This window comes from Saccostrea cucullata, unplaced genomic scaffold (genome assembly GCF_032062105.1).
Source record: "Saccostrea cucullata isolate Sc308-1 unplaced genomic scaffold, CSIRO_AGI_Scuc_v1 ctg571, whole genome shotgun sequence".
NCBI classification, from domain to species: domain Eukaryota; kingdom Metazoa; phylum Mollusca; class Bivalvia; order Ostreida; family Ostreidae; genus Saccostrea; species Saccostrea cuccullata.
This window is the reverse complement of record NW_026932178.1, coordinates 109,894-132,202: the sequence shown is the minus strand read 5'-3', so window position 1 is coordinate 132,202 and position 22,309 is coordinate 109,894. Positions and strand designations below refer to the sequence as shown.

At 34.0% G+C, this 22,309-nt stretch overlaps 2 protein-coding genes across 2 annotated transcripts in view; one reads left to right on the top strand and one right to left on the bottom strand.

The window, feature by feature from the left end:
• LOC134234577 (uncharacterized) overlaps nt 1-17,066 on the top strand; it is a 28,134-nt gene extending 11,068 nt beyond the window's left edge. Inside the window, exon 2 of the mRNA XM_062716657.1 lies at nt 16,798-17,066. Coding sequence (XP_062572641.1) covers nt 16,798-17,066 — 269 coding nt within the window. The remainder of the gene's footprint in view (nt 1-16,797) is intronic.
• The window catches only part of LOC134234595 (elongation of very long chain fatty acids protein 7-like), a 216,358-nt gene that overhangs the window by 110,527 nt on the left and 83,522 nt on the right, over nt 1-22,309 (bottom strand). The window lies entirely within an intron of this gene.

Genomic DNA, 22,309 nt, shown 5'->3' with positions numbered 1-22,309 from the left:
CCCAAAGAAAGGTCTTGTCACAAGGAATACACATATGAAATGTGAAAGTCATAGCTCCACTAAATCAAAAGTTATGGGCAAGGTAAAAGTTTTTGTGACGGACGGACAGCCAGACCGACGGACAGACGAATGAGATTTATTGTCCCCTCGCTTTCGCGAAAGCGGGGGACAAAAAGGTTTCCCTATGTATCCCTATGTAAAACTTGGGTCGGCCATTTTGGCCCCACCCTAGCCCCGGGGGTCATGATTTGAACAAACTTGAATCTACACTACCTGAGGATGATTCCACATGAGTTTCATCTTTCCTGGCCCAGTGGTTCTTGAGAAGGATTTTTAAAGATTTTTCCTATATATTCCTATGTAAAACTTGGGTCGGCCATTTTGGCCCCGCCCTTGCCCCAGGGGTCATGATTTGAACAAACTTGAATCTACACTACCTGAGGATGATTCCACATGACTTTCATCTTTCCAGGCCCAGTGGTTCTGGAGAAGAAGATTTTCAAAGATTTTTCTTATATATTCCTATGTAAAACTTGGGTTGGCCATTTTGGCCCCGCCCTTGCCCCAGGGGTCATGATTTGAACAAACTTGAATCTACACTGCCTGAGGATGATTCCACATGAGTTTCATCTTTCCTGTCCTAGTGGTTCTTGAGGAGAAGATTTTTAAAGATTTTTCTTAAATATTCCTATGTAAAACTAGGGTCGGCCATTTTGGCCCCACCCTTGCCCCAGGGGTCATGATTTGAACAAACTTGAATCTACACTACCTGAGGATGAATCCACATGAGTTTCATCTTTCCTGGCCCAGTGGTACTTGAGAAGAAGATTTTTAAAGATTTTTCCTATATATTCCTATGTAAAACTTTGGTCTGCCACTTTGGCTCCACCCTTGCCCCAGGGGTCATGATTTGAACAAATTAGAATCTACACTACCTGAGGATGCTTCCACATGAGTTTTATCTTTCCTGGCCCAGTGGTTCTGGAGAAGAAGATTTTTAAAGATTTTTCATATATATTCCTATGTAATACTTTGGTCGGCCATTTTGGCCCCATCCTTGCCCCAGGGGTCATGATTTGAACAAACTTGAATCTACACTACCTGAGGATGATTCCACATGAGTTTCATCTTTCCTGTCCTAGTGGTTCTTGAGGAGAAGATTTTTAAAGATTTTTCTTAAATATTCCTATGTAAAACTTTGGTCGGCCACTTTGGCTCCACCCTTGCCCCGGGGGTCATGATTTGAACAAATTAGAATCTACACTACCTGAGGATGCTTCCACATGAGTTTTATCTTTCCTGGCCCAGTGGTTCTGGAGAAGAAGATTTTTAAAGATTTTTCATATATATTCCTATGTAATACTTTGGTCGGCCATTTTGGCCCCACCCTTGCCCCAGGGGTCATGATTTGAACAAACTTGAATCTACACTACCTGAGGATGATTCCACATGAGTTTCATCTTTCCTGTCCTAGTGGTTCTTGAGAAGAAGATTTTTAAAGATTTTTCTTAAATATTCCTATGTAAAACTTTGGTCGGCCACTTTGGCTCCACCCTTGCCCCGGGGGTCATGATTTGAACAAATTAGAATCTACACTACCTAAGGATGATTCCACATGAGTTTTATCTTTCCTGGCCCAGTGGTTCTGGAGAAGAAGATTTTTAAAGATTTTTCATATATATTCCTATGTAATACTTTGGTCGGCCATTTTGGCCCCACCCTTGCCCCAGGGGTCATGATTTGAACAAACTTGAATCTACACTACCTGAGGATGATTCCACATGAGTTTCATCTTTCCTGTCCTAGTGGTTCTTGAGGAGAAGATTTTTAAAGATTTTTCTTATATATTCCTATGTAAAACTTGGGTCGGCCATTTTGGCCCCACCCTTGCCCAGGGGGTCATGATTTGAACAAATTTGAATCTACACTACCTGAGGATGCTTCCACATGAGTTTGATCTTTCCTGGCCCAGCGGTTCTGGAGAAGAAGATTTTTTAAAAATGCCATTAATTTTTAACAAATTCATGATTATTTCCCCTTGGAAAAGGGCGTGGCCCTTCATTTAAATAAACTTGAATCCCCTTTACCCAAGGATACTTTGTGTCAAGTTTGGTTGAAATTGGCCCAGTGGTTCTTGAGAAGAAGATGAAAATGTGAAAAGTTTACAACGACGACGACAACGACGACAGACAACGGACAAATTGTGATCAGAAAAGCTCACTTGAGCCTTTGGTCAATAGCATTAAAACCTTTGTATTGTACAGACCCTTACATTAAAATATTTGTATGATACAGATCCTAGCATTAAAACCTTTGTATGATACAGACTCTAGCATTAAAACCTTGTAAACCTATAGGGTTTAGCAGAGACATATTGTATGAACATTTTAAACTTAGACAATATTAATATCATAATCATTTTTAGTTTTTAGCAGTTAAAATAAGATGAGTAAAGGTTTATTAAATCAGAATGGATATTATTAGTGACGCAGATTCGGTGACTTTATAATTGGAAAAAGGACTTTAATTTTGTAAACAATTATTATCTTGTCAAAACAAATTGGATCTTGTTGTTGTTCAAATGCACTATAATTTGGTAGATCATTTTGTAATGAAATTGATCCGAATAGACCAATCGAGCCCATCGATAGTAAGTAATAAAATTTGAACGGAAATACAATGGTATTATTAAGAGTTTTGACTAAGAGCAATAAAATTGGGAACTTTGAAGTAAGTAAGTAAAAGAGCTTAAGGCTAAAACTCCTGTGGTGCGGAGATGGGGACTGAGCCCATAAATATTAGTAACATGTATTTACCTACATTTTAGGGTGGTGCCATGTTGGGGTTCATAGGTTAACGGACAGACCTACGGACAAAGCGTAGGTGGTTGGTGATGGTGAATTAGCCAATGAAATACATTTTTATATCTGGGACCATGGATACCCACTGAGCACAAAATACCCTGTTTTAGTCAGAAAAGAGTATTCCCGGTTTCATTCTTCTTCCCGTTTTAATTCCCGCTCTAATCCCTATTCCTGTTTTTAATTCCCGGTTTCATTCCCGCTCTTTTCCCGTTCTTATTCCCGTTTATATTCCTATTCCCAGTTTTATTCTCAAATCATTACATCTCTTTGGCATTTATTATTTTGGGAATCATTCTTTTGGACTTTTGGTTATCTATTTATTTGGAGTTCGGTCTTAAACTCTTTATATTTTGGACGGACCCTTTGGACAGTTATATAAAAAGTGTATTGGTCTTTTCTGATCATATTTCAGGAACGAATATTTCTAAAACTATACGATCACGGAAAAAAAAATACAGACCCTAGCATTAAAACCTTAAAATGATACAGACCATAGCATTAAAGCCTTTGTATGATACAGACCCTAGTTTTAAAACCTTTGTTTGATACAGACCTTAGCATTAAAACATTTGTATTATACAGACCCTAGTATTAAAACCTTTATATGATACAGACCCTAGCATTAAAACCTTTGTATTATACAGACCCTAGTATTAAAACCTTTATATGATACAGACCCTAGCATTAAAACCTTTATATGATACAGACGCTAGCATTACAACCTTTGTATGATACAGACCTTAGCATTAAATCCTTGTATGATACAGACCCTTACATTAAAACCTTTGTTTGATACAGACCCTAGCATTAAAACATTTGTATGATACAGATCCTTGCATTAAAACTTTTGTATGATACAGACCCCAGTATTAAAACCTCTGTGTGATAAAGACGCTAGCATTAAAACATTTGTATGATACAGACTCTAGCATTAAAACCTTTGTATAATACAGACCCTTGCATTAAAACCATTTATAATACAGACCCTAGCATTAAAACCTTTGTATGATACAGACCCTAGTATTAAAACCTTTATATGATACAGACCCCAGCATTAAAACCTTTGTATGATACAGATTCTGGCATTAAAACCTTTGTATGATACAGACCCTAGCATTAAAACATTTGTATGATACAGACACTTGCATTAAAACTTTTGTATGATACAGATCTTTGCATTAAAACCTTTGTATGATACTGACCCTAGCATTAAAACTTTTGTATGATACAGACTCTAGCATTAAAACCATTGAATGATACAGACCCTAGAATTACTTGAGACTAAATGCAATATTTGAATTATATTTCCTAAATGCCTTTCATATTCCAGTGTCAAACATTTAATAAATAGATCAATAACATATTTTCTCCTTCTTGTCATAGTTGTAAAACTTCAAAAATGGATGGTAAATAATATTGAAAATCGTAAAATATAATAAATAGAAATCAATTTACAGTAACAATTAGAACTAACTTTATAAAAAAAATCACCACAAAGCAGTAGGTTGATAATAGAACCATGCAGAAGTTGTAGACGATCAGAATCTTCTTCATCTCAAACTGTTCTCTGTTGGCCATAATGGTGGGTCCCATCTTAACGAACACAAAGTAGGCGACACAGATGATGAGGCTGGGCCAGGGAGTGGACATCATAAACCAACCGTCCACTCGCGGATCTGAAACATCCAAATCAATGGTAGAAATGAACACAAATAACACAGCTAATTTCAATAAGTCACCTTTATAGAAGTATTTTGCAGCGTGGTATTGATTTACGCTATCTGCGTGGTCACAAATTTTCTGCGGAAAGGATGAGGTGACTTGTGTCCCCCCAGAAAATTGACAAAACATTAAATGTTTAACTTTTACTCAAATTTTTGTATGTAACTAATCACTGATATTTATACCTTTAGAGAATACTATTTTAAACAAAAATAGAAATCTTATTTCATTGGGATAGGGGTATCAAGTTTACATCCAATTCCCATAGCATTTTAACCCTGTCCCATTCTTTAAAGCCCTTAAAATATAAGAGCGCAGGTAGGTACAATTTTCTCCTTTGGCTGGTCACTGTATTGTATTGAAATCTACCTCTGAGTGAAAGGAGGAAAGTGTACCTACCTGTGCTCTCGTGCTACTTCTTTAAAAAAATTAAAATCCTGCTGGTCTTTCCCATTAAGAACAGATCAACAGAACTAGATTTTCTGACGTAATAATAAATTCATATGCTAATCGAGGCACTGACGATACTTTCTAACTGACCAATCATTTAAATGAATTTGTTATGAGTGAGTATCACAAAAACACTATAGAAACATGCTTGGAATTTTCCTGCTTTCTGATAATTTGTATGCATTTGAGTCTTAGATTAGACACGGATCAACATATGCACAATTTCCAGGATAAAGTACAGTAAAATTTATACTAGTATACAGTTACAAACAATTGATAAATATACATTAGATTAAAGTTTTGTAGCGTGTTTGGTGGGCAATTCGCTGTCTACATGTCTCGAGTATCAGTGAATACAAGTTTCATGTGCATTTCTTGTCCTAAAAAACTTCAATGCTGAAAATCCATTCATATTATTAAGTGTAAACAGTCTTGGCTGATCATTATGAAAGTCTGAAATGTAGAAAAGGATAACAGGGAAATTGACCTAAATCAAGTGTCTGTGATAAAATGTAAAATGTATCCATTCTCTAGCCATAAAAGAAGATATTCTCACAAACCTGGCTGTATTTACAATGTAGCTGTGATAGGGTCTAAAAATCAAAGATAATGCAGTATTCCTTATAATCAAAATGTGTTTAAACTATTGAAATCATTTAAAAGGTGTGGTTTTTATTCACTCATGTTTGAAAACTACAAACATCAACTAACAACATCGTTGTAGATTGAATATCATTTGTCATGGAAAAAGGGGCCCCAGATAGCAGCTGTGTCACATCATTTTTTGTCAAAGCATTTTTAAAATAAATGTAAGGCATATAGTGACAGTCTAGGAAATCCGCATAATTTTCTACATGCGGATTAAACAGAGTTTGAGATTCCACAGATTATGACCCTGTGGAAAAAAAGCATGTCTATAGTATTTTTATTATGTAAAAGGTTCAATTAAAATTAAATACTAATACTGTAAAGCAATTATCAGCCCTGGGAGTCAATGTTCATGCACATGAATCAACAGAGGTTTTGATACATGGGAATGGAACTGCTCCAAATACTTCAGCTAGGAACTTGTTCAACACAGCAAACATTAGTGAGCACTCAATTAAATCCCTTATACCTCAAGCAGAAATGTTTAAGGGCACTCTCTCTGTTGAACAGGTTTTGGTGACTCATCTGGAAAATGTAGGCCAAATCCAAAGAAAGTCTGTTTGATGCATCATCCAATAATGACCATGTAAAAATTGACCTTTTTGCACTTGTACCACTCTGGTTAATCAAATTAATCTACTTTTATTTGATGTAATTATGGCAATTAATACTGTTTTACATAAAACAATTTAATTGTAATCTTAATAGCACAGATAATTTCAAGTTCTACAAAGTGAAAGTAGATGTATTGGAATTTTTCTATTCTATTTATAGCATCTGAAACTTTTCAAATCAAAATGGACTCCATTACACCGCTGGTAAAGTGCGAATCGAGAAAATCTTGGTTTCGGACACCAGCTACTATTGGTTTACATCAATGAGGCAGTTTATAACAACTAAACGATCAGAAATGATAGAATATTTGATTAAGATGTAATTACTGTTGTTCAGAATGATTTTATGCAACTTAGAATTGCTTTTTAGCTGAATACATATAAGGAGCATTCCAGTTACTGCTTCAGATTACACTCGTTCAATGTATTTCACTGTATCTATTCATATTTTCTTTTTACATGTTAAACACGATTTACACTGCGTTATTTTTGTTTAAAATGATATGAATATAAATTGTATGAATCATTTATGATTCCCCATGCCTTTAATGTTTCACAGGATTAAAACTTTTGATGCAATATAAAGTTTTCTGATATACAGCGCGAGTATGGTTGCTGTATGTGCGACTTTCGGCACCTGTAATTGCTACATTTGGCTTCTATTCTGTTTCATAAGGTGCGACGTTTTACTGCTGTAACATTGCTTTCGTAGTAGAGCTCTTAAGACTTTATTTTCGACACATTTGATAACGCAACGTCTTTGAATACGTCACAAAAACATATACCTCCAGTCCTTGACTAGTTGTTTCAAATGACTCTTAATAAAGCTTCTATCGAATATTTAATGTGTATTGCATATACCCCCCCCCCCCCCCCAACATAAATTGTTCGATTATGTGATAAAAATTAAAGGATAAAAAAGCAGAATTCACTCTGGTTATAAAGTATATATTGGGTATCATTCTTTAAAAATAACCCTTTTCACTAAAATATGTTATATGTTCATTAAAGCTCTATCCCTTAGTTCAATTTTAATAATTCCACTTTCATCTTGTTAGTAATCTTCAATCGACTACCTAGATTTTAAGGGTCACTAACTTTCGATGTAGAAGAAACGAGAAAGAAGACCTTGGACCCCCCCCCCCCCCCCCCCCCCGACATTTTATAGGCGTCGGAAACGGGGGGGGGGTAGGGGGGCTTAATTCCCACTTTTTTTTGGGAAATGTTTATACATAATATAGGCATTGAAAATTGTGGTTTACCTTTTTTTGTTGGTTTAGCCCCCCCCCCAACTTTCAATTTGCTTCAGACGCCTATACCTTTAAACATGAAAGTGTATTATAACTTTTTTTTACCTCCTGAATAATTTTTTAACCTTTGACTTGGAAATATGGCATGGACCGGCATTAAGTATATCCGATATTCAACTTGTATGGAATATTTTTATTAATATTTCAACAAAATATTCTCATATTTCAGGGACATAGATAGACCTATCTATTTATTAAACAATCATACCCGTGTCTTTTTAAAAATGTATATGGAAGAAGAATGAGAGCTGCAGGCGATTGACAAGCCAACAAATATAAACAGTCTCGGAAGAACAAATCTACAGAAATGTAGTGTTAATGGTTTTATGTTTTAATCCTTGACTATCAAGACCAATAAAACCATAACGCTAAATACAGTTCTGCAGCTAGGAAAAACAGTCTATTTCTTGGCGTGCGGGAGACCTTTCCTCAAATATTCCATTTTCCCCAACGGCTGTATTTGCCAGAGTTCAACCTTACGATTAGCTGCAGAACTGTAGCTCTCCCCAAAAAATATATTGACAGACGGGAGAGCTGCAGTGCCACCAACTGGAATAAAGGTGTATATTTATTGTGCACAAAAAATGCACTGTTTCTCGGTTTCAAACTGTCATATTCTCAAACTATTTCTAATTGGATGTTCCAAATACAAGTAAATTCCTTAACAATATCCACTTACTATTTCCACAACTATTGTAAATAGCCCTCCTTGACATGAAATTGAGACCATCGAATTTGACATTTTACTTCCATTTTTAAGATGACAACAGAAAAATCATTTCAATTGCAACACGATTCATGAACAAGTCAACTACAAGAGTTGTTGCTAGAGGTCTTAGGATTATTTTTTTTTAGCTTTTGTGCAGTTGAGATAAGAATCTGGAGGAATTAATTTAGCACCAAGCACAGCTTTTGTGCGCAATGATTTTTTTTTAAACAGATTTTTGTATGGGTGACTTTTTGGTCGTCTATCTTATTTTTTTTTTTCAAACCAGCGAGTTACAGAACGCTTCTACTTTACCCATTGCTAAAAAAAGGGGAGGGGGCAAGCATGACCGCTTAAAAAATCATAAACATGAATCAAATTAAAAGCAAAAGACTACTTTCAGAAAAAAGTACACCCCAACTTGCATACTACGTACCTTAGATGTTACTGGATAAATTTAGACTGTATGCGATACTCAAATCGTGTTTTGAATAAACATATACTGCAAGGAAAATATTATGCGCCCGAATCGAAAGATCCGAGGCGTATATTGTTTTTGTCCTGTCTGTCTGTCTGTCTGTTTGTCTGCAAACTTTAACCTTCGCCATAACTTATGAACCATGAATGGCTGAGACTTCGTATTTGGTATGCCCACTCCGACAATGAAGCTCTTTCAAATGACACCAAGGTCAATGACCTTGTGACCTTGACTGAGACCTATATGCTAAAAATAGGGATTTTTTGCAAACTTTAACCTTTGTCATATTTTTTGAACCATAAAAGATAGAGACTTCATATTTGGTATACATAAATCACTTATTAAGTTTTTTCAAAAAATTCCATAGTCAATGACCTTGTGACCTTGACTGTGACCTATACGCTAAATATAGCTTTTTTGACATCAAACTTTAACCTTTGCCATAACTTTTGAACGAAGAAAGATAGAGGTATTTGGCATGCATATTTCACTAATGAAGCCCTTTCACATGACACAAAGGTCAATGACCTTGTGACCTTGACTGTGTCTTATATGCTAAAAATAGCTTTTTTGAACCTTCACCATAACTTTTGAACCATGAAAGATAGAGACTTGATATTTGGTATGCATACTTCACTTATCAAGATCTTTCAAATGACACCAAGATGGATGACCTTGTGACCTTGACTGCGACCTTTATGCTAAAAAAATGTTTTTAAATTTGTTGCCGCCGGGCGCATAGTGTTTCACAAACACATCTTGTTTCAATTATACATTCGTTTATTGCTTTAATTTAAGCTTGATCGCTTGATCACAACATTCGTATATGTATAACTGGTGCAGTTTAGGATTATTTGGTGTCATCGTCCTGCTCATTCACACCATATCACTCTATTTAAAAGTAACAGAATCATTTAATCAGAAACACAATATCCGTAAAAAGAATTGATGGAACACTATGTATTGGTTCAATCAATGGGCAAAAATTACTCTAAACTATAAAAACAATTATTCTTTTCATATAAATTTGAATAATTTCATATTATTCACGTTAAGTAACATAAACCAACAGTCTCAGAGACGTAAACCAGTTGTCGCATTTACACAAATCAAAAGTCGCCTGTGTCAACATTTTACAGAAACCAATTTTAGCAGCTATAAAATGAATTTGCTGGTTATTGGCAAATCCCATGGATAAATTCATTTAAATCACATTGTTTGTGTCTATGGCATGGAAAAACGTTGGATTAAAGTTAAATTTTTCAACTTAAATGTCCAATTAGTCCTGTAGTACTTTATGTACTTTTCGAATGCGAGTACGTGAAAAACACGATGTAAACAGTCATTTACAAGTAAAATTTCGATATAGAGCCCTTTTCGGGTATAAAAGCAATCAAATTGCTTAATTATTTCATTAATTTGCTTTCTAGAAAGTGATTTTTATTGTGTTTTATCAAAAAATATATTAAAGTAGATAATTCACAGGTGCCAATAGTAGCTGGTATCCGAAACCAAGATTTTCTCAATTCGCACTTTATCAGCAGTGCATTAGAAGCTCACAAATGTAAGTTTAAGTGACAAGAATTTATCAGTCTAAAAATACTAAATTATCTGAATTAGTATATTTCGTTTCCATTAGAATTAGTTTTTAACTTTTTACACTACTATATTAAAAAATATCCAATAGCAAACAATTAACATAAGACACTTTTATTTATATATATATATATATATATATATATATATATATATATATATATATATATATATATATATATATATATATATATATATATATATATATATATATATATATATATATATATAAACTGATTTAGTTGATTTGAAAAATAATGATTCAAATGGGGAAGGTTTTTTTTAATTTCATGATTTATGAATGGAATAAAAACAAGAGGCCCAGGGGCCACATTGCTCACCTGAGCAAATTGGCTAGGAAAAAGTACAAATCTGATCAGAACTGAAAAGTTAACTGAAGGGGGGAGGGGGTTTGTATTTAATACTACTTGAGAATTCCTTCATATTAGTACAGCATATTACTTTGCTGTTCTTGATAAAAAGATGTTTTTTATTTACTATATATAACTTCATAAAAATTTGAATTTGATTGCCCATTGTTTCTCACCCTACCCAAAAGGGTCGTGATTTGAATAAATTTAAATCAGGATTTCAACAAACTTATTTCTACACTACCCAAAAATGCTTCCATATAAATGCTAGCACATGTATTACAAATCATGGCTTTGCTTTTCTCGAGAAGAAGATTTTTGTAAATATTTGACTGCCGTCACGAGAAAAGGGCCCTTAAGGTCAAATTTTCACAAATTGACTTTTTGGTAAATTTTGATAGACGAACTCTTTCTGAATGCAAATATACATAAATTTTGAAAATATCTCAATTTTTTCCTATTTTATGAGCATTTTAGTGAGGCGCTCCAAAAATAACTTTGACGTTACTCAGTGAAAACGTAATGACGTCGCCTGCGTCTAATTCAATTTTCAAAAAATCTTGAAATTACATGTTATTTAAATAACATCAATCGTTTTGAGAATTAACAACTTGAGAAAGTATTTAATTTTTTATTGCAAGCGACTAGTATCTAACTATTCCTGAGGGATATCGTATGTTATTACGATTTTCATGCTAATTTTAGAGCAGATCTGGTAATTTCGTAAAAAAAAGGGGGGTCTAGGCAGAATTTAGGAACGCTTTATAACATAATCAGTAGGAAAATAGTATTAATCTGTTTATATCCAAACAAATTATTTTTCTTATATAAAATAATCTAATTCAATTTATAAAATATGTAAAGCACATGTAACACTTAATATTTAAAAGAAATATATACAGAGAGAGAGAGAGAGAATCCGATGCAGAAGGACGCCTCGCGCAAAACGGGGCACCCCTCGCAAAAAGCACATCGATACTGCATGATATTTGAAAAAAATCTCAGTAGACAGCATTCACTCACCAAAACACACGCACGTAACTTTATTCCCTATAACTGTTACGATAAAAAACCAGAAGTCTCTGTCGAGACTGTAGCTCTACTGGTTTGTACTTATCAAAAACCATTGCACTATTTTATGTATCTTTGTGTAGTCTACTTGTGTGCCAACTTATTTTGAAATCAGACAAAAACTGTAGAAGGAGTAGCGTTTTTAAGGAATTCCACAGAAAATTCTATTTTGAGTAACCATAGCAATACCATTCATCGAAATAAAAAACCGATGCACTATTCTATGTATCTTAGTGTAGTCTACTTGTCTGCCAAGTTATATCGAAATCAGACCAAAACTGTAGAAGGAGTAGCGTTTTAAAGGAATTTCACAGAAAATTCTATTTTTAGTAACCATGGCAACACCGTTCATCTTAATCAAAAAAAGATGCACTATTCTATGTATCTTAGTGTAGTCTACTTGTGTGCCAAGTTATACTGAAATCAGACAAAAACTGTAGAAGGAATAGCGTTTTTAAGGAATTTTACAGAAAATTCTATTTTTAGTAACCATGGCAACACAGTTTATCGAAATCAAAAACCGATGCACTATTCTATGTATCTTAGTGTAGTCTACTTGTGTGCCAAGTTATACTGAAATCAAACTAAAATTGTAGGAGGAGTAGTGTTTTGAAAAATTGTTTACAGACGGACAGACAGACAGACGGACAGACGCCGGACGCATTACTATCGCATAAGCTCTTCTGGTCTCTGACCAGTAGAGCTTAAAACACCATGTATTTTCTGTATCACCGAAGAATTCAACTAAGAAATAATAAATTCAGATACGCCAAGATATGTAAACTTGTTTTTAAAAAGTTTATTCCTTTTATAAACATTCATGAAAAAAATATACGTTCCCTTTTTCCATGCAAGGAAGTATAGAGTCAATCTTTACGTCGCGGGTTCAAATCCCACTGTGGGATATGGAGACCGGTCCCTCGGATGAGACCGTATAAACCGAGGTCCCGTGTCGCAGTAGGTGCTGGTACGAAAAAGTTCAATGGCCCTGAGTTCCGAGTATAGGACAAAATTTGCAGCTCTCCACCGGCAAGTGGTGGCGTCTCCATAAAAGTGAAAAATTCTCTAGAGGGACGTCAAACAATATCCAATTAATCAATCAATCTTCCATGCAAGCGGATTTTAAAATTTTTACGTTTTTTGAATAGTTTATTTAAAATGTTTAAAGCTCTAAGTTTCCATTGTTTATACAATTCATTTTCTTCGCCTGTCTTAGTTATGGAGTAGAAACGTAGTAAATAGACTAATAAAGGACAAATGAATCTGAATGATTTATATACCGTACCTGAAATTGATACTTTCTCTGAATTTATACTTCAATTTAACCGTCTTTTTGCTTCTTATTTTTTTTTTAAGTAAATCACAATTAATTCGGTTAGAAATATTTCTGCACATTAACCTTTTTTTTTTAAAGTAGCACCTGTACCATGTTTCACTTAAACACAACATTTGTATATTCTTACAATGACCGCTACTACGATCTCAAAAAAAAAAAGAAGATTTATGTATAATATTGTATAATTTAATCGAAGGGATGGTAATTGTGCTGTTCTAAATTTTGACGAAATCTATTTGAAACTGAATGAATACTTATATATTTTTGTGCAAGAACGGCAGGCCCTTAGGAAGCCATTTCAGTGTGGGGGGGGGGGGGGGGGGGGGTTGTTAGCTATATTTTTTTAGTTGTGGGCACTTTCAGCCACCATATTTTCCTTCACAATCAAAACAATTTTTTTAACAGCCACGAACAGTCATCTATTCATTTTCCTCCGTGACAATGGCTAATTAACTTGATACCTTTTCACATTTCGATGCGATTGTCTTATCCAATAATGAACTATTCGTTAATGTTTTTTTTTTTTTATGAGGCGATACTGTAATAGTGTACCGCTCTAATTTGACTCTCTTACGCTGAAAATATTTAGGCAAGCCATTTTCCCTAATTATTACTTCAGAACATACCAAACATATCAAGATAAAAAAAAAACATTTGACTTGTACCTTGGCCTGTCCCCACACAACTCGTTTGAAAAAGAGGGGGGAGGTTTCAGTTAGGAAAAACTATATCTACCTTAAAAAAAACCTACTAAACCAAAAAAGGGTGTGTATGTCGAAACTGGAATCCAATTTCGCCGTTGGGGTTGGGGTGCGGGGGTGGGGGATAGGGTTAGAGTTAATCAAGCATTATACAGAGCCTTATCATGTTGCCCTATAGTGACCGAATTTGATTATGATGCAACAAAAAGTGTGTATGTGTGTGTGTGTGGCGGGGGGGAGGGCAGACTTTCAATGCACACCCCAACCTCCGTTGCTACTTGCGTGCGACTGTAATGGCCAATACTTGTATTTTATTTAAAAGAAAAAAAAATTGTGTTTGTTTATTAATTACTCTTCGTAGAGTCATGTTAGGATTATGATATAAAGTCTTATCTCGGAACTTTAAGAAATTAATGGCGAGATATGCCGGGTATTTTGATACATGTATCAGAGTTGAAGATTTTAACGCAAAATGTGACTTATTTATTTCATATCATGAATAGTCAGTGATATATATTTCACGCTCATTAAAGTTTTTAAAGATTTTAAACATTTTCATAACTTTTGGAAATTAAACCCATAACAATTTGTCACATACTTTTGCTTTTTCAGTGATGTATTTGATGTTATCTAGAAATTCTTACGTAACTTTGCTTAGCAATAGTTTTTTCCCCTTTTGGTTTATAAATATCGTCATTCATAATATCACTGTCTATGTAATATTAATTTCTACAGACAACATTGGGTATAATGCTTTTGGGAAAAGTCTACAATAGCTGTATTTAATTAAACAATAAAATGCTTTCTTTGTTTGTTGTTACTGGAATGAACGGAAGCAGCTGTTGCAGAAAAAATACATAACCCGCGTAAGCGGGTTATGTAAATTTTTTCTGCAATAGCTGCGACCGTTCATTCCAGTAATAACAAACAAAGAAAGACATTTTATTGTTAATATTTATATCTGCTTGAATAATCAATTAAAGTAGGATTAAAAAGATTAATTATTGTGATGCAAACGTCTTTATACGTTTCATTGATGGAACAGCTACTGATTAAGAAATCTGTACAGGCGACATGCCTATTGTAGTTTATGCAGGGATGAACGCAATGGGGTTTCCTAAGAAATAAAGGAGAAAATATTTAGTGGATGTAAATATTTTCTTAACATATTGCAAAATAGGTTCCAGTGGGATTTCATTCATTCATTTCATCGGAACAATTTCAGAAATTTGAATCAATAGTAATGTCTACTATACAATTCCTTTGAATGTATTTATTTGATCATTTTCAATTACTTTTTGAAACAAAATTTATTTTAACAAAATTTTCGTGACATCCTCATCATCCGTATTTTTTTCCCATAGCATATTCTATTACTGTTAATTAAGTAAAAAAAAATTATTGTTTATGTAAAAGGTTTGAATCTCCCATGTTACCTGTGTCTTTATTCAATCAAAGAGGGATTATGTTTCTTAGCTTTAACTTTTACCGGTCTTTTTATTCCGATTTTTTTTTTTTGGATTGTCTTCTATCTCCCCCCCCCCCTTTTTTTTACACACATTTTAAAATCGACAGTTCACCGAAGGCTGCCTATCGGAGTACATCAGCATGATTAACTATGGATTAAAATTAAAATGGCTAAATACGTTTTAAATTATGGTATATATTTTTCAGGAAAAAAGTAGTGCTTATAAGAACGGTAATTACTATATATGCGGATCTCTCTCTCTCTCTCTCTCACTGAAAAAATATACATGTACAAATGTATATGGAATAAAACTTTTAATATTAAGACTTCTTAACATGAATTCAGAATTCATTTAAGCATTTGTAAATTGCTCAGAAAACAAATGTGCAGCATCTTTAATTTAGTCATGCATAGATATCGTTTTGATCGCTGTTCCATAGTTAGCAACGTGCATGTCCGATGGCCTGTATATCTACATCAAGTTAAATACTTAAACAAAATTTTGAATAAATTTACGCACTAAATCGTAAATATATCATATACCTATTAAAAAAATGTCCGCATCAAGTTTCAAATTTTTGTTACGCTTTGAAATTCAATTTTATTTCTTGTTTACAAAATGCAGTCAACAAAAATTACTTCCGTGTTTACAATACCGCGATTTTGACGTCGTTTTCTGAGCATTGTGACGTCAAAAGATAAGGGCCCTTTTCTCATGACGGCAGTCATTTATTTTAATGTTAAACTTGGATCCCCCATTGTGACCCCACCCTATCCCTGGGGGTTATAATTTGAACAAACTAGAATCTACACTACCTGAGAATTATTCCATATAAATATCACTAATCATGACTTTGAAGTACTTGAGAAGGAGATTTTTAAAGATTTTTCCTATATATTCCTATATAAAACTTTGATCAGCCATTGTTGTCCCACCCTAGCCTGGGGGTCATTACATGAGTTTCATCTTGCCTGGCCCAGTGGTTTTTGAGAAGAAGATTTTTAAAAGATGCCATTAATCTTTTATTAATTCATTACTATCTCCCCTTAGAAGAAGGCATGACCCTTCATTTGAACAAACTTGAATTCCCTTCTTCTAAGAATACTTTGTGGCAAGTTTGGTTGAAATTGACCCAGAAGTTCTTGAGAAGAAAATGAAAATGTGAAAAGTTTATGACGATAACAACGACGACGACAGACAACGGACAAATTTTGATCAGAAAAGCTCACTTGAGCCTTCGGCTCAGGTGAGCTAAAATTGCATTTAGAAAAAAAAAAATACACTGTCTACAATATTTTGAATAATAGATATAATTACGTATTATTAATAATCATGTTAATAACCTTCAATTATGATAATTACGTGCATATTATAGATTAACAAAAGTGAAACATTCATTATACAAGAGTATAATTTCCACTTTAATCGTTCTCAGTACTAAAGCCATACAACACATATCAGAGTCAGTGTTTGTGGGACTGAGTCACATAGTGGGGACCTCACCACAGGTGGCCATGAGGAGAGATTTGGTAGACATCAAGGAAAAGGTGGAAAATCAAATGAAAACAAGTGATGGGTTCAGTGTGATGGTGAGTGGAAGTGTCAGAGAAGGATTCAGACTGGAAGGATCAGATGTAGACTATATGTTCTGGCCAAATGATCACCGTGTGATCTGGGAATTATCTCAGTCTCAGTATTACAAAACACAGACAAACACTGATCCCCTGTGACTGTTCTGATAGTCCACCAGGATTTACTCTGTTATATTTAAAGTCAACAAGCATGGACAGTGACATGCAGAGAGTTTGTGTTACAATGAATAACAGACATTATTTATCTAGTTCTAAGTACAGGCAGATCATGTGTGCTGCGTCAATAAGACAATCAACTCATCATGGACCCTGTGCCAGTACAACAATTGGAACAATAGAGATTGATTCTGCCCTCTGTTTTGTTAGTGATTTTTGGCCTCCGTCTGCCTCCTCATGGGTAGACAGATATCACTCATGGCCCCAACCTCATGTTGTTGATGATATAGTAAAAAATAAATGTCACTTTTTAGCAATAGGATATAAGCTAGGAAGACATGAATACCATGAATGGAGAATTTCTTTCTCTCTGGCAGAACAAAGACTAGTGAATGCAATGAATCATTGTCAATTTTTAACCTACGGCTTACTTAACTTGTTCTTAACAGAAATTATTAACCATGGACTTGGTGATGATGATAAATTATTGTGTTCCTATTACATGAAAACAGCACTCTTCTGGGTGATTCAACAAAATACAATACCTCACTGGTGTCCACGAAGTCTTCTGGGGGGTTTCTGGATCTGTTTTAAACTCATCCTCAAATGGGTGTATGAGGGGGTCTGTCCTAACTTTTTTCATTCCAGAAAACAACATGTTTCTGAGTAATATTCATGGGAACAAACAACATCAATTATTTATAAGATTGTATGGGTCGTATGAGAAGGGATTTTCATTCCTTCTACACAGTCCCTCCATTAGGTCCTGTATTATAAATGTCCTACAAAACCCCAGACTCTCCATCTGTACCGATGAACATACTCTGAATTCTGAGGCTGAGTTTGATGTAAACCTATATTGTGAAATACTACGTTTTTACAAAAAATTAAACGAAGTGAACATACAAGGCTGTATGAAATATCTACATGTAACAGAACAGTTGACAGATTCGCTGTTCCTGACACAGTATCAAGTACTGATGCTACAGAAACTTACAGCTGATGTTCTTAATGAAAGTGCTTTTTTATTACACATGGAAACTTACACACATAAAAACAAACTGAGGTATAGAGCTGACAAAATCTCCTGTCACATGATGAAATTAGCAGCCAAGTTTGGTTGTATTACTGACATGCTGCACATAGCGATGTATTATTACAAAACACTTAGACACATAGAAACGTTTTCTATTATAGAGATGATCAAGGTCAAGTTAGCAAAGCCCTATGTGATGTATATGGGTAATGTAGATAGAGAGATGTATATTGAGGCTGTAGGGGGACAGTCCTGGTCTACAAAGATGAGACAGGCTGTAGCAGGTTATATCAGACTTCACAATAGAATCCGTTACAATACCAGAACAAAAATCTGCTCTACAGAATCGGATGCCTATATTATATTTCCCACCCTTGATACTATTATACATGCTAGAGATCTTCTGCTACAGACAAGTAGACACAATGGGAGCACAAACAGCTCTAGATGACCTACAGACCCTAGTTCACTATGATCAGGGACAGCTTATACGTATAATATACAGAGACATATCGTGGCAGATTCTGGGGATCTGTCAACAGGTTACAGGGAACCTCCAGGTTGCTCTATACTCATACCAACAGTCTCTCAGAGAAGAACCACATCACAAACTATACTCAGCTACAGAAATGAGAATACAAGGCATTTTTCAATGAAATCCCTTAATTAATTAAGTGTCAGATATTTGTAGAAATTCATCTAAGTGAGATTATTATTTACATATCCTTTTTCTTACGGTAGTCTGTTTTTATTCCATGTATTATAAAGCTAATATTAAATAGTCTAAAATGAAAAACTACTAGAAGTCAAGAGAATTTTAGCATTCCATATCTTAGCGTCTTGTTGAATGCTGAGTTTACAATATATGTAAGAGTTTGCTCCGAAACATTCTGAATATAGAAAATATAGAAAACCCTTTTGAAAAAAAAATTGTCAACTGTTAAATGGCAAACCAGATTGTGGCATCAGAGCAATGGGATATGAAATGCAATATCAAGTGATATCCATGGGATAAATTTGTGATAAAATAACTTGCTGCCTAGTTGTTCTTGAGAAAAAGAATTTCAAACGATCCCAACCAATATTCTCTACATGTATTTCTTAATTATCTTCCTCTTGATAAAGGATAGGGACCCTTCATATGAGAAAAAAAAATTGAAACCACCTATCAAAAAATGCTTTGTGCCAAGTTTGGTTGCAAATGGCCCATTGATTCAGAATTAAGGATATGAATTTCAAAGTTTAAAAAAAAACAACAATGACAGACAACATATATATTTTAATCAGTTTAGTAAAAACATAAACTATAAGGCCTCAATATTTCAGGAATTTCAAACAAGTAGAACTCACTGTTAAATTTTCTGTCTTTACACTATTCACGCTATTTGTAACTCTTGTTATCAAGATGTCTGCTAATGAATGAATAAAACTGTGAAAAACTACCAGCCTTCTCCATTTATACACTGAATTGACAACGGATTTTCCAGTTAATTCCCGATCATGACAAGGAGCACACTGTGGGATGCCAACTCCTCCATGGCACCTGATCCCACCTCTGAGGTTTTGGAGGTCTGTGGTTGCTCTGTTCCTCTTTTGTAGTGTTTTATGGACTGTAATATTGAAAACTGTTCATTATCTCCATGTCCTTCCATTACAAATAATCTCTGATGTTTACAAAGATATGTGTATTATATCTGCTCACAATTTTATTGTTTGAATGAAATTTTGACCTTGATTAGTTTTCATTATTTTCATATTTCATGAAAGTCTACAAGATCTTTCACAATATTAAAGACTCACATACAATTAACCGTCTACAGAATCCATTTCTCTCAATTGTGTCTGTGATTCTTTATATGAATAAACAACCAAAGCAATATCATTATCAAATAAAATGTAATATTTTTTTCATATAGCAAAATGAAGTACAAAATCTACAGCAATATCAAAATTTAGTTCTCTTCATTTAACATGATGGTAAAAACTAAACTTCACACATAAATTCTTCAATATGATGCATGCATGCTTGGGGTTTAAAAATGGCACAGCATTTAGAAATCTTTAATAATCAATAAAAAATCATCTGAAAAGTCACGTCTCTAAAATTCAGATTCTTTTCACATGTTTCATATTTATTATTGACTTCAATACACATTATCAGTATAAGAATTCTTTTACTCTCTTTGGATAATCCTTCAAAGTATTATGCAGAGTTTAAAATATGTTTTTCTTTGTTCAGAGCTGTACATGACTCAGATAAATATAATGAGATTACATGTATATCACATGTCTGAAAATATATTGTAAAATCTTAAGGAGCTTTAAAATATTACAGTTGAATCAACTATGCACATATAATCAGACTGGTCAACCTCAGAATTAACTAAGGGTTGTTACAATTGTTTTCCATACAATAAGGACCGGGACATGCAATTAACACAGATTTACAACCCGTCAACTGTTTAAGTATTATGACTATACATAATGAAACATTAACATGTACAAACAAATATAGGAATTATCCTGATTCCAAGATTAAGAAAATCATTTAAAGCTGATTATAAGCTAGTTCTAATTAAGAATCAAAAGAATACATCAGAAGAAACTTAATAGTGAATCCCTGAAAATTCTAGAGGTATGAAAACAAAGACAGGGTAAAGTTTCTATGATACGCAGCACAGTTAAGGTTACAGTAAGGAGGCGGGGCCTAATTTGTACGGGAAATGTTTACTATGACGTCACGAAAAATATAAGGTCTTCAAAATACCACAAAATGAAATTATTTGCTATTTCAAACAACTGGATAGATGTATACTACATACAGACTTACTATTACATGCAATATTGTCGTTTGTTAAATCCCACACAACAGAATATAAACGATGCATCAATCGCAATGCACTTGTCAATGTGACGTCATCTCGCAAAAATGACGCAGTTTTTACACAGTGAGAGGCTGATCAAGTCACATTTTGTACAATGAAAAATCTCTTTTGTTCTCAAATAAAATATTATTTGCAGTAAAATAAAGAGCCATTAACTTGGATGCGATGTCTATTTTAGTATTTTATTTGTAAACTGTATGTGCATTCTCCAGACAAGCGATACTGTCGTGTGTTCGTATGCAGATTCATTGAAAAAGTAATGGAAGGGCCATAAGAAATCGATTTATTGCAAGGGCATACCCTCAATGTATCTTGTCAAAATTTTAAACACAAACTCAAGAAGCATTAAGATATTTGAAAAATGCTGCGAACCTCTTGAAATCTTGCAGATAAATTAATTTTAGCTATATTTAATGTAGTTGACCAGCAAAATATTCAACCTGCCGTCCAACAAATTAAATTTTACCAATTAAAAAAGGGAATCTATATAGGTTCGCAGCACTTTTCACAAACTACATATAGTGTTGAAAAGAATTATAAAAAAAATTAAAATTTTTAACTTGGTTATGCCCTTGCAATATTGAAATATATAGATGACCTCTAAACTGCAAGTATAATTGCCAAAGTCATGTGACGTCGACATCACATGACAAGTCTAAATAAAAAATCTAAATGTCCAAAATATGTAGATTTAAACCACATTAAATTTTTTAGATATCAATGAATTCCTAAAAAAGATTCGCCCATCCTAGAAAAGTATGTATTTTTTATCTTAAAAAATCGCCGATATTTCCATTTGTAACCTTAACTGTGCTGCGTACCCTGATTACAATCTTGAACACTCAATCAATAACAAATAATCATAGAAGTAAGAGCCCACTTAGAACCAAAAAATCAAGGAATCTAACAGCTCTGATTGGTTCTTAGATAATCCCAGTAAAACTTATATGTCCAATCAACAAAATGATAAATAACAGTTCTGATTGGTTATATATTCCAAATAACACATCTCACTACCAATCAACAGTAGGATATCGAACAGTTCTGATTGGTTCTTAGATAATCCGAGTAAAACCCCTCACAGCATATTGCCAATTTATATAAATCTGATATTTCTGATTGGTCCATTTTGTAATTAGTAATGACGTAAATAAGGAGAATACTAAACATAAATTGGTCACAGATGAAGAGTTCATGGTGGCCATATGGTGTCACATGTGTCAATCACTTGTATCATTATCAATCATAGTTTTGTAACCACAGATATCTTTCTGGTAAATGATCCCTGCTTTTTCACATATATC